Here is a 13,219-nt window from a genome sequence, read left to right as displayed (position 1 = left end):
CAGAATAGGTTAAGGATTAGATTGTGAATAGAGATAATTGAAGTAAGCTTTCTAGAATTTTGGTGATGAAAAGATGAGGGAAGATGGTAGCAGAATCAAGGGGAGGGTTTTATGAGGATAGGGGAGACAAGGACACATTTGTAAATGGTGGGGGAACAGTTGGAGGATGGGGAAAGATCATGGTTGCAACAGAAAGAAGGAATGATTGGTGGAACAAGGTTTTGGAGGATTGCTAAGATTGGAGAAAAGATGGAAGAGGTGATCCCAGTTTTCAGAAATGTAGGAGATGAAGCTATGATTTGGATTAATTTGGTGTTGGGAACTTGGGCATAAAACAGGTTTAGAGCAGCCTCTGAGGGGTGTAGGCTAGTATATAGAAGTGGAGTAAAAGTATTGCTGAGCCACTGTGATGAGGTGAATGGAAGGTGGGGTTATATTTTTATATTTATATATTTATAGTGGATGCAGTAGAGAAAAGGAGCTTGGTTATTTAGAGGTGAAGATCTGCCACTAAAAGTGACAAAAAGTCACAGGGACAAAGGTTTCTAGGATGCTAGTGAGTGGGTAAGAAATTGAGTGAAGACAGAAGGGGCTAATGGAATGGGAAGGGGTGAGGAACTAGAGGTCATGATAAAGGTGAAACCTAAGCCTGGAATCAGTGAAGGAGTGGGTCTTGAAAAATGGTCAAGAACCTTTTAAAGAAAAACAACAAAATAACAGAAGTGTGCATATGCATAATATGAAAAATAATAGAGCTCTTTATATGCACAATCACTTTAAAATTTTTTGTATTTTGTTGACGGCTATTTTAAAATACATTTAAAAATAAATCACATTAATTTCTTTTTGAAATGTGGGTAGTTGGTATGTAGGTTAGATGATAGTGGGAAGCAGCATGAATAGTGTTTATCTAATAGAGGCGGGATGGGAATTTATGGCATGGGGTGGTTGGGTTTCTCTAAAGCAGAGTATACTGAATTTGTTTTTATGTCCAAGTTAATTCGTGAGCAGCTGGAAAGTGTTGTATGATTTCATTCATCTGATTTAGAAAGTTGATACAGCTATACCTCTAAAGGTATGGAGGGAGTGGGAATCTGGGAAAGAAAAATAGTGTAGGCAGAGCAAATGAAATAAACAATAACTTCTTGTCCTTTTTGTCTTATATTCCATAGATAGTGTTGTGTCAGAATAATATCCATAATCAAGCTCATATGAATCGAGTGGTCACCCATGAACTAATCCATGCATTTGATCATTGTCGTGCTCAGGTTGACTGGTTCACTAATGTCAAACACTTAGCCTGTTCAGAGGTAAGGTGCACCTCTTTCTGCTTGGTCAATTTAATTCCTAATTTTAGTTTTCTTAGGCACAATACTCATATGTTTTATTCAAGTATAATCACTAATTTTCTCTCATTTTATTTTCAATTAACAAACATATAATCCCTCCCTTCTCTCCCCATCCTCCCTACCCATCTCTTTTTAGTGTTTGGGTTAATTATGTTATAAATATCATTTAAATAGATTTTTAATTTCTTCACATACCTCAAAAGCTTTCAACATTGTTTCAGACATATCTAGTAATTCAGTGACCATGATTGAATCTTGGTGCAGCAAATTATTGGTTCATTAGATGGGAAAACAGGGCCTTTTGGTTATTCCAGAAGTAAACATATAGTCATTTTTATTTGTGTCTCAAACAGGGTCAGTAAGAGTGGCATTTGTCAAACAAATGATTTATAGCTAAATACAAGCACATATTCATTCAGAGGAACAAGATAACCTGAATAACATTGTTCTGACAACATATTCACAAAAGTTTCATCAATGCAGTATATGTAACCCCTCTATATTGGCATGAAAACTTGCTGCAACATTTTTGTTAGTTAATCAGTTGACACACTGTTAGGATAAATGGTAATGGTCTGAACCAGTTACACAAGGGCAGCTACTATTAATTCCCAAGTTGGTCTGCTTGGTGTCCTATTCACAATGTTGATCTGGCCTTAACTGCCCCTTATACCTCTGCTTGTTCAAACCTGGTGTTTTTGTGGAAACAGTAAATGAGCTTATGTAGGTTATTCTTGTATTTAGACACATGTATACTTTGCATATGCACCTCAAGGGTACAATTAAATGAGAGGGCTAGTCTTAATTAGTGTTAAAATGATTTCAGGATCTTACAAATTTACATATACCCATGGATCTTGCTTTCTATATTTCAGTTAAAATTAATATGCAGCCCCAAATACATTTAATTATAAGCTATGTTATTTGAAGAGGAGACTGAAACTTTGGTGAAAACTTGTTAAATATTTGCCTCCCTTGAGTGTTGTGAGAATTAATGCCTGCTTAGCAAGTTAAGATATGTTAAATGCCTTGAACCTCCTCTGAGTAATGAGGCTGTGTTGCTATAAAAATAATAAGGAGTAGGCCACTCTACTTGTGCTGAGCAGATGTCATGAGGTCTAATGATTATTGCATCTGTGTGAATAATTTAAAACTTTTTCATATTTTTGTTAGAATTTTGAGGTGTTATTCTGCTTCCCTTCAAAGAAAACATGGGGCAGATATACCCGAACTGTCCAACCAGGCATATCCTTAGTAGGGTCTTTTTGTTGGAAGAACTGGTTTTATCTAATTGAGCTTGGGACAATAGTTCTGAGATGGGAGTGTGGAAAAGCTATGTTACATCTTAGAAATTTGAGATATCATTTTATCTTTATATTTATACAGTAATAGGACACTATAAAAATGCAGTTTGAAAACTATAAGAACTCTGATCATTTCATTGATCATCCATGATTCCAGGATCAATAATGGAGCATGCTCCCTACCTCTAGACCAAGAGGTGAGGAACTCATGTGCAGAATGAGAAATATATTTTTTCGACATTGCCAGTGAGGCATCTTGTTTTGCTTGAATGTGCATGTTTGTTACAAAGATTTTGTTTCTCCCTCCAAGGTCCCCCTCTCCCCCCAATGGAATTGGGAGGTGGGAAGATGAGAGAGAAAACAGATTTCAGTTAATTAAAAAACAATTAAAAAAAAAAAGATTTGTGACACAGGAATTGAGTGCTTAAAAAACAGTTAACAAAATCCAGGAGATGTTTGACCTAAAGATGTGGTTTATATTGAAGCACAACTGCAAACATTTTAGATTTTGATATATGGTCCATGTTTGTTACTTAAAGAACCTCAGAATGCTTTCTTGGTTGTTTCTCAGAGTGGTTGGGTTTTAATTCAGCAATCTGAGGCCTCCCTTCTGGCTTTAGCAGTTAATTGACCATATCAGATCCCAGTGTGAAATTTAGAAATAGCACTTTCTTCTTTTTTTTTATGTTAAAAATAAATTTATGTATTTGTTTTTGAATTTTACAATTTTTCCCCCAATCTCACTTCTTTCCTCCCACCTCCACCCCCCACAGAAGGCTGTCTGTTAGTTTTTACATCAACATTGATCTAAATTGAAAGTGGTGAGAGAGAAATCATATCCTTATAAGATAACTTTTTTTTAAAATTAATGGTGATAGTCTTTGGTCTTTGTTCAAACTCCACAGTTCTTTCTTTGGATGTTGTTGCTATTCTCCATTGCAGAAACCCCAGGATTGTGCCTGGTTGTTGCATTGATGGAATGAGCATTAAGGGTGATCATCACCCTCATGTTGCTGTTAGGGTGTGCAATGTTCTTCCCATCCCTCCTGGTTTTTAATAGAACAATAGCGTTCCATAACATTCATATACCACAGTTTGTTCAGCCATTCCCCAATTGATGGACATTCACTCAATTTCCAATTCTTTGCTACCACAAATAGATCTTCTATGAGTATTTTTGTGCAAGTGATGTTTTTACCCTTTTTCATCATCTCTTCAGGGTATAGACCCAGTAATGGTATTGCTGGATCAAAAGATATGCACATTTTTATTACCCTTTGGGCGTAATTCCAAATTGCTCTCCAGAAAGGCTGAATGAGTTCATAGCTCCACCAACAATGTATTAGTGTCCCAGATTTCCCACATCCCTTCCAACATTGATCATTGTCTTTTCTGGTCATATTGTCCAGTCTGAGAGGTGTCAGGTAGTACCTTAGAGATGCTTTAATTTACATTTCTCTAATAAGTAATGATTTAGAGTAATTTTTCATATGACTGTGGATAGCTTTGAAGAAATAGCACTTTCTGATAGATAGAACTTTGATATCAAATGTTTTATATAACATAAAAGAGGGAAAAATATCCTTCCTAAAGGTGTTTGCCTCCTTTGGGGAGGATGCCTAATGCAGATTAAAAAGGGTTCTCTTGATGTTCCTGTTTGTGAGTGATACTTCAGATTGCATCAGTCCTTGGAGAGGACTATAATCACTTAGAAGAATGTGGCCTAATTATTCATTTGTAAATAATATGTGTAAATTAAAAAAAAAATTTAAACAAACAAGTAAAAAAACCAAAATAAACGTACTAGTAGTGAACAATGCATACCTATTGGCCATACTTCATTATAATGTGAAGTTCCAGTTACAGAGGCTGTTGCTTAGGATATACACCTGAATGAAAAGTGATGTGAGCCCAGAATTTGTAGGAAGAAGAAATGATTGGAATGCCTTAGGAAATTATGTAAATCTTTTAATGACCCCAAACTTCTTCCTGAAAGGAAAAAAAAATCATTTAAATATCAAACAAGTAATAATATGACAGGCAAGGTGACTGTATGAGTGACAGATTTTTTTTAAAAGCATATTGATGCTTTTATTTTAGATATTGTCATTTGTCTTTGTAACAAACATATAGGTAAACAAAGAAATCCAAGGTATTGCCTTCAGTCCACACTGTAGACTACCACCTTTCTTCTGATAGAAGTCATGTTTGAGTGAATTTTCCACTTCATCTGGATGTTTGACAGCATGTAGACCCAGCCTATGGTTATAGATTTTTTTTTCCTTTTTCTCATTCTATTTCTTTTAAAAGAGAAAAAATATTTGTAGCAGAAGTTTTTGCGTCAAGCATATTCATGTATAGAATAGCTTATTCTTGACCTAAGTTCTAAATTAAGGGATATTTTCTGTTATTTCCAAATCAACTATAAAAATTACACCTTTCTCAGTAAACACTGAGGCCCTAACAGGTTGATTAAATATTAAATACTTTTTAATTCATGAATTGAAAAAAAAATTTTTCCCACTTGCTCATCATTATGGGTCATATATATCTTAGATTTAAATACATATGAGGGATATAGTGGTATTATTTATAAGTAGTTTATCAAACAAAATTGTAATTATTTATGATAAATAATTGCAATAGATCAGCTGTGAGAAAGATCATGGCCATAAGTCACTAATAACTATCATTTCACCAGCTGTCTTCTCAATTTTGGAAACAGCCCCACATTAAATTCTTTCTGGATGCCAGTTAACGTCTCTCCTTAAGAATTCTCTTAATTTTTTTTTTTTTTTTTTGCAAAGTAAGGTCTGAATCCAGTTGTCTCAGGAAATAGACTTTAGTGAATAAGACCTTTTAGGCTATTTTTTCTATCTTCTTTTCAACCACAGTTAGTAACCTCTTCAGGATGGGATAGCTTAATGGCCCAGTGGATGGAGCACTGGACTCATCTTCCTGAGTTCAAATCTGGCCTCAGACACTTACTAGTTGTGTGAAAACCTGGGCAAGTCCCTTAGCCTTGCTTGCCTCAGCTTTCTCATCTGTAAAATAAACTGGAGAAGGAAATGACAAATTATTCTAATATCTCTGCCAAAAAAACCCACAAATGGGGTCATAGAGAGTCAGACATGACTTAAACGACTGAACAATAAGAACCAGTATATTTTAGGATGCTAAAGATTGACTCTGCACTAAGACTAACATGTATGTATATGTTAGTCTCTTCACAGGCAACCCAGTTTCATTGGAGAAGTGGGGGAAAAACCCATAATTTAAGCCAAGAAAATGAGTTGCTGCTTGTAGCTCTCTAGCTGACAAATATTATTGCATGTGACAAAATCAGTATCATATTGCTTCATCCTCCTAACTGGACAAGCTTGAGTCTCAACCAGGCTTGGTCCCTCTACCTGTCTACCCGTCTTCCACCCTTCTGCTTTGCAGACACAGAGTGATAGTAGTCATATTGTCTCTCTGTCTCTGTCTCTCTCTCTCTCTCTCTCTCTCTCTCTCTTACTCTCTCACTCTCTCTTTTTAAAGTCATATTGTCTCTTCAAGGTTCTGTTGCCTCTAAGGATGTCTGGAGTTGCTAGTGGGAGTGTCTGTGGCCTCTGTTGGAGAAGCCATGATAGCTGGTCTAGCTGACTGATGATTTCTGTCTTTTATAACCTCTCCCTCTTACCCCTGCCATATCAGAACCCTTCACTGTAATCAAGAAGAAAAACTAAACTAACACAGAAACCACATTTAACTGTATATGTAGTAATGTGCACTGGTAGTCTGCCACCTTTCTACCCAGAATAGTTCTTGAAATTTTTTTTCTCAAAAACTTCCTTATTATGCAGACATATTATAGCTTTAATTTTTCTTTAAAGTCATATATATTATATATATATATATATATATATATGTATACACATGTTGATTTTTAATATCTTAAAACTACTCATAAGATTTTTGAGATACCTTGTATTTTCTCTTGGAAAAATGGAATGATTTTGTATTGTGCCCCAATTAATTTTTTTTAGATAGATGGTATAGTAAAGATATAAGATAGGCAGCATGAGCATTGTCTTCTCTTTTAATTACCTTCTATCTTTGTGGTAGATCCGAGCAGCTAACCTCAGTGGAGACTGTTCACTTCTCAATGAAATGGTCCGATTTAATTTTGGATTAAAACAGCACCATCAGGTAAGAAACAAAACAAATTAATTCGCAGTGTTGCCATTGGAAAGAATAGGATTAAAAGAATGGCTAAAACATTTAATGAAGGAGATTTGAGGATCTTGATGGAAGGGTAAAAGAAGAATTATGTATATTGGTAGCACAACAGTAAATAGATGATACTTATTGACTCTATGGAGATGCTTAAAAATTTATGGACTGGGAGAAAATGTATTTCCATTATAGATGTCTAGGCTTAGATAAGGCTGTTAATGAAAGGATGGTCTAATTGAATAGAAATTTTAGATGCATTTTCTAGGCCTGAGAGCTAGGGAGTCACAATTACATATCTATGATCCCGTTTTTTAAGATACACTCAAACCCATCATGATGGAACCAATAGCTAGCTTGCTAATATGATAAATTGAGAGCCATCCAGGCTTCAACATTTTAGAGTTGATAATGTAATAAATTTGGAAGATGGAATGGCTTGTGTCCTGGAGTGACCAAAGGAGTTGTTACAATATTGTGCAACCTGTATCTGGGTCGGTTTCCAAAGTTAAATAGGTTTCACCTAAAATGCATAGATCCACAAGATTTCAAACAACCTTAGACACTGGAATCTGGGAAATAGGTGATTCTGTTTCAGAGGAGAAACTATAATCCAAAATCAGGTGCCTGTTTCTAGCCCCAACTCATGTGTGGTATAAGAAGAAGCCATCAGTATGTTGCTGTATCCTGCTAGTGGGACTAGTTCCAGAGGTACTTCTTCACCCTCCTTCCCTCTCCTGCTCTTCCCTTATCACCAGTCTCCTCCAGCACAGCAATCATCTTCCTTTTGAACTTGTATCTCTCCTGCTTAACCCTCACCTGGGCACATGTCGACATGCTGGGAAATGAGCTCAGAGAGAGGAGACAGCCTCAACTCAATGGAAAGGGCCTGGATTGGGAGTCCAAAGATCTTGAGATCCATGTGATCTTGGACCAGTCACAACCTTCCTGGACCTCACCTTCCTCACTTGTAAAATGAAGGGGTTCAGAGTGGGTGGATTGGCCACCAGGAAAACCAAGTTCAAAATCTGCCTTTGGCTGTGTGACTATGGCAAGTTTATTACTTCTCTGACCCTCACTTTTCTCATTCTCAAAATGGGTATAATATCTTTAGTGTTCACTTCATGGAGTTACTGTGAATCTCAATTGTATAAGATTTGGAAAATATTTTGCAAACTTCAAAATATTATGTAAATGTCAGTTATATAAGCAGCAGCTTTAAGACAGCTTTCTGCTCTGGACCCTATGATCTTAGAAGGTAAGGAGAGACTAGACAAATTGGAAAGGGGAGGGGAATCATTTGGTCAGATTTGACTGGAGATGAAAAACTTGGAAGGAGTGTGAATGAGCTATTTAGTACTAAGTAATTGAGATTTTCCTAGGAGATGAACTGTTTATATTTCCTTTCATTCATATGTGCTGCCTAGCTTACCTGTTTAGCAAAATTTCTATTTAGAATTCTGGATACTACAGGATTATTTTCACACCCTATGGCTTTTGCTAACAAATCCTTTTTGGATTGTTTTTGAAAAAATGGTTTAGATGCTACTCAGTAATGAGAGACCAGGAAATTCTTCCCAGATAATAGAAAGTAGTTGTTATTATGGAAAACTGTCATAGAAGGCATTTCCAGAGGATTATCTTTATCACTTGATGATCAGACTTGATTTGATCAAATTAAGAAATGAAAGTAGTGTTGAAAAGTTTGAAAAAACTAATATTTTTTTCATGAGAAATTTGTTTTTCAGGTAAAGGTTATATGGAAAACTTATTAGCTTGCACTGATACAAATAATATTACAGCTACATTGAAGAGACTGTACATATTCATATCAACTTAGAAGAATTCTATTTAAATTCTTGAGGAAGAGTCCTTACATTAGAGAAGGAAAGCACCTGGCCATCTTGGAGTAGGCAATAAATGTTTCAATGAATGAAGCACATATCTCATTTTTCCTTTAAGCCTTTGAATATCCATTAGCTAAGTTTATACTCTCAGCTTCAAGCAGATTGCTATATATCAGTGTCAGAGATAAGCAAGTATGGAGTATTGGATGCCATGAAGACTATTGCTAATATTTCTTGGGTAGAATAGAGGGGATCATAGTTTAAGTGGTGCTTTTCAGCTAATAAAGGGTTTTACCCACAACAACATTTTTTTTGTTTTTATTTTTGCAAAGCAGTGGGGTTAAATGACTTGCCCAAGGTCACACAGTTGGGTAATTATTAAGGTTTGAGGTTGGATTTGAACTCAGGCCCTCCTGACTCTAGGGCCGGTGCTCTATCCACTGTACCACTTAGCTGCCTCCACAACTTTTTTTTCCTTTTTTTAGGTTTTTGCAAGGCAAATGGGGTTAAGTGGCTTGCCCAAGGCCACACAGCTAGGTAATTATTAAGTGTTTGAGACCAGATTTGAACCCAGGTACTCCTGACTCCAAGGCTGGTGCTTTATCCACTACGCCATCTGGCCGCCCCCACAACAACCTTTTGAGGTAGATAGAGTAATATTATCATTTCCATTTTGTACATGAGGAAATGGATGCTCTGTGACTTGACCATATTGATATGGCTAATAAGGAATAGAGTTGGGATATGAACCCTTGTGCTCTGACTCCAGGGCAGCCAGGTGCTGCCAGTGTGGCCTCATAGCATGGAACAAATCACCTAACTTCTCAGCCTCAATTCCCTCCTCTACAAAATGGGTATAATCAAAGCATCTGCCCTCCAGGTTTGTTATGAGATTGCAGACAAATTTATGAAGACGCATTTCTTAAAAAAAACAAAAACAGGACTGTTATTTTGGTGCTGGCAGTTGAGTATTGCTCCAAGTGGCAGATGGGTGCTTCTTAAATGCTTCCTCTCATCACCATCCTCATCTTCATCTTCCTCGTTGTCACCAGTGTCTTCCTCGGCCTTTTTTGCCTTTATTCTCCCCCATGCTAACACAGTACCTGACAGGGAGGGAGCCCTTAAGTGACTGACTTTTTAAATTGACTGACTTTCCACTATTCCATCCTTAATGCATGACTATTTAGTTCAGTGGTAGAGGACTCTGCCAATGGTGACAAAGTTCTAGAGGTGTTGGGAGATTTGTTGATTTTCAGAATCTCTAAAGGGAGAGAACAATCACAAAGATGTGGGTAAAAAATGTTGGGTTTTCATTCCTACCCCCAAAAAAAAGGTAACCAAGAAAAAAGTTTTAACTGCTGATTCATGTGCCTCCTTTCCCATTGGTATAACCTTTTAGATGAGTGATTTACATATTTTTTGGGGCATCCTGGATGAAGGTATTAGAAGACTGGCTTTTGCTGATGCTGATCTTCCAAAGGAGACTTCATCTTCATCACTTGGGTTTGTTGGCTGTAAAAAAAAAAATTGATTCAGTGGACCACAATGCCCCCATCCAACAGGGTCCATCCCATCCACACATCACATGTAAAGATTCTTTGAACTATACAACAGGTATAACTTTTGGTGACCCTGATCATTTATATCAGGTGAGTAATAAAAGAGGGAGGTAAATGCTCCCCAAAGATGTTTGCTGCTGCTACGGATGAAGTTCAAGTTGAAGAAGTCACTTCAGGATGCTCCTTTTTTGCAGATGACTTTCTGTGGATTACACTAGCCTCAGCCTGAAGTAGACCTAAGAGTTTGATTTAATGATCCACACACACACACACACAAACCAAGTGACTGAAGAATATCTCTTGTCCAGATTATGACATGCAGAAGATGGACAATTTTTAGAACTTGTCAACTGATGGTCTGTTGTACTTGGGGTTAGTAAGACCTGAGTTTGAATACTGCTTCAGATACTAGCTGTGTGTGACCTTGGGGAGAATGATAGCACCTGCCACATAAGATTATTGTGAGGAGCAAACGAAATAAAGTGTAAAGTGCTTTGTAAATCTTAAAGTGATTTATAAATGCTATTATTATTATTATTATTGTTCATTAGTAGATAGTAGATGTAAATAGGAAATTGTTCCCAGAAACAAATAGATTGGTTGGATTGCCTTGAGGAAGACATGAATCTCTTCCGGAACAAAGACATTTATTTCAAAACAAAAACAAAAAAGCACAAGTTTTGAACTGGTATTGGGTCTGGTTGTGAGTTCAGAATGAGTATTCCTCAGAGTGGAGGACAGGCACTTGGTTAATGTGAGCAGGCTGCCTCATATGGAAGTAAGGCATTAAGGCATCAGCACATAGGAGGTCATCTGCTCTATACTGTCACTGGAGTACTGGGGATATAAACACACAGAATGAAATAACCACATTTTCAGAGCATGGGTGATACAGTTCTAATGGGTGATACAACAAATATATCTCTAATGGGTAATACAGCAAATACATCTCTAAGTATACCCATGGGGAAACCAGGAAGTTAGGGAAGATGCTGGTAGTCAAGCCAAAAAGAAGGAGAGTCAGTAACCATCTTTTTTTTGCAAGGCAGTGGTGCTTGCCCAATGTCACATAGCTAGATTTGAACTTGGGTCCTCTTTACTCCAGAGCTGACGCTCTATCTACTGCGCCACCTAACTCCCCCAATAATCGTCTGTTAATGACAGCTAGGTGGCTCAGTGGAAAGAGTGCCAGGTCTGGTGTCAGAAGACTGGAGATCAAATCCAGCCTCAGACTAGTCATGTGACCCTGGGCAAATCACTTAACCTTGTTTGCTTCATTGGAAAATGAGCTGGAGAAGGAAATGTCCTGAAACCATTTTGTCAGCTACTTTTTTTTAATAAAGATTGCCATCAGATGAATAGTTTGAATAAGAACACATTTTTTATGTCTCGACCAAGAATATTCTATTTGATTTTTTTTGTAATGGTTATGTGGTAATGGGTTTTTTATTCTTTAAAAAGAATATGAAAATTTTATGAACTTTTTTTATGTATTGTCATGATTTCCTATTTATTGACTCTAAGCCATTTAGCTGATAGTTGGTCAGCAAAAAAAGTTGCTTAATGTGAAGTTCACCTAATTGTTTTATGAGAAATGCTAAAAGGAGCTTATGCTAGATTTTTTTTTGTGGATTGTTTGCAAATTGAACATTTTAACTAAGACTTTGTACAGCATTCTTGTTAGTGTGATTAGAAATGTACTGATATAGGGACTGAATCTATAATATCTTTGGGATTGGGAGCTTTAGGATGAGGGGCTTCCCTCCTCCAGTTATATACCTCAGTAATTTCTCTGCTCTGCAAGTTAAGGTCTTAAGAGAGTTGCCCAGGGGTCCATAGTCATCAGAGTGGGACTCCTCCTGGTTATAAAAGGTGCTCTTTATCCCCTCTGGAGTGCTACCTCTCTGTGAGATTAGGAAAATGAGTTCTAGATGAAGGAGTTTTTATTTTTACTTAATAATTTGAGGTTAGGCAAAAAAAAAAGGAAGTTTTTTTAACATCTTTTTTACTTTTTTTCAGGAGAATATTTCTTTCAAACTGCTTTATATAAAATTCTACTTTGTTTTCTGAGTAAACTTTCTTATTTTCATTAGACTTGTGTCCGAGACAGAGCTCTTCGCTCTATTCTTGCTGTTAGAAAAGTTAGCAAAGAAGATGCCCAGAAGGCCGTCGATGAAGTTTTTGAATCCTGCTTTAATGACCATGAGCCTTTTGGAAGGATACCCCATAGCAAGAGTGATGCAAAGCATGCCTATCGAGACTTTCAGAACCGAGATCGCTATTATTCAAATGTATGAAGACCATGGGGGGGGGGGGCTGCTTATGTTCAATAATTAAAGTGTTCATGGAGAAAATACAGTTTATAGACTGACTTGTTAAAACCAGAGTTAACATGTGAGTATGGATTCACATACAACAGAGTAAATTCCATTTGTTGGTCAGAAAAATGAGCAACAAGGCAGAAATGAAACTGCCTTGAATTTTTGGGTGTTTTTAAGTCTCAATGTAGAGATTTTTTTTATTTGCCTTTTCAGAGGTTAGTATTTGTGATATCTTCTTAGGGCAAATAAATGAGATTTGGTTATTTTCTACAGTCATGGTGGTGATGTTCTTTACTCTTATGGGATTATTTAAAAATTTGTTTTAAAACCTGTGAAGTACTTCTCTGGTGTGGGTGGGGGGGTCTGTGGTAAAATTTCTATTTAATAAATGAAAGGATTTCTATTTTATAAATTGTTGGATTGATTCCCTAGTAGTTTTTTATTTTTAAATTTTTGTTGTATTTTACAAGACAATGGAGTTAAGTGACTTGCCCAAGATCACACAGCTAGGTAATTATTAAGTGACTGAGGTTGGATTTGAACTCAGGCCTTTCTGACTCCAGGGTTGGTGCTCTATCCACTGTGCCACCTAGCTGCCTACCCTATTACTTTCCACAGAAGCTA

General features: G+C 36.7%; 1 protein-coding gene across 4 annotated transcripts in view; it reads left to right on the top strand.

Annotated features, from left to right (window-relative positions):
* ATP23 (ATP23 metallopeptidase and ATP synthase assembly factor homolog) overlaps nt 1-12,934 on the top strand; it is a 29,210-nt gene extending 16,276 nt beyond the window's left edge. For 2 of the 4 annotated variants that reach the window (XM_074226257.1, XM_074226256.1), the window contains 3 exons: nt 1,173-1,310; nt 6,761-6,844; nt 12,368-12,931. In XM_074226257.1, coding sequence (XP_074082358.1) covers nt 1,173-1,310; nt 6,761-6,844; nt 12,368-12,571 — 426 coding nt within the window. In that variant the 3' untranslated portion in view covers nt 12,572-12,931. Of the gene's footprint in view, nt 1-1,172; nt 1,311-6,760; nt 6,845-10,114; nt 11,609-12,367 lie in introns of those variants that run through there. The other 2 variants (XM_074226254.1, XM_074226255.1) reach the window with 2 other exon arrangements.
* Nucleotides 12,935-13,219: the final 285 nt, after the last annotated feature.

This window comes from Macrotis lagotis, chromosome 2, assembly GCF_037893015.1.
Source record: "Macrotis lagotis isolate mMagLag1 chromosome 2, bilby.v1.9.chrom.fasta, whole genome shotgun sequence".
NCBI classification, from domain to species: Eukaryota; Metazoa; Chordata; class Mammalia; order Peramelemorphia; family Peramelidae; genus Macrotis; species Macrotis lagotis.
The sequence above is the reverse complement of the archived record's forward strand: the minus strand, read 5'-3'. Positions and strand labels throughout refer to the sequence as shown.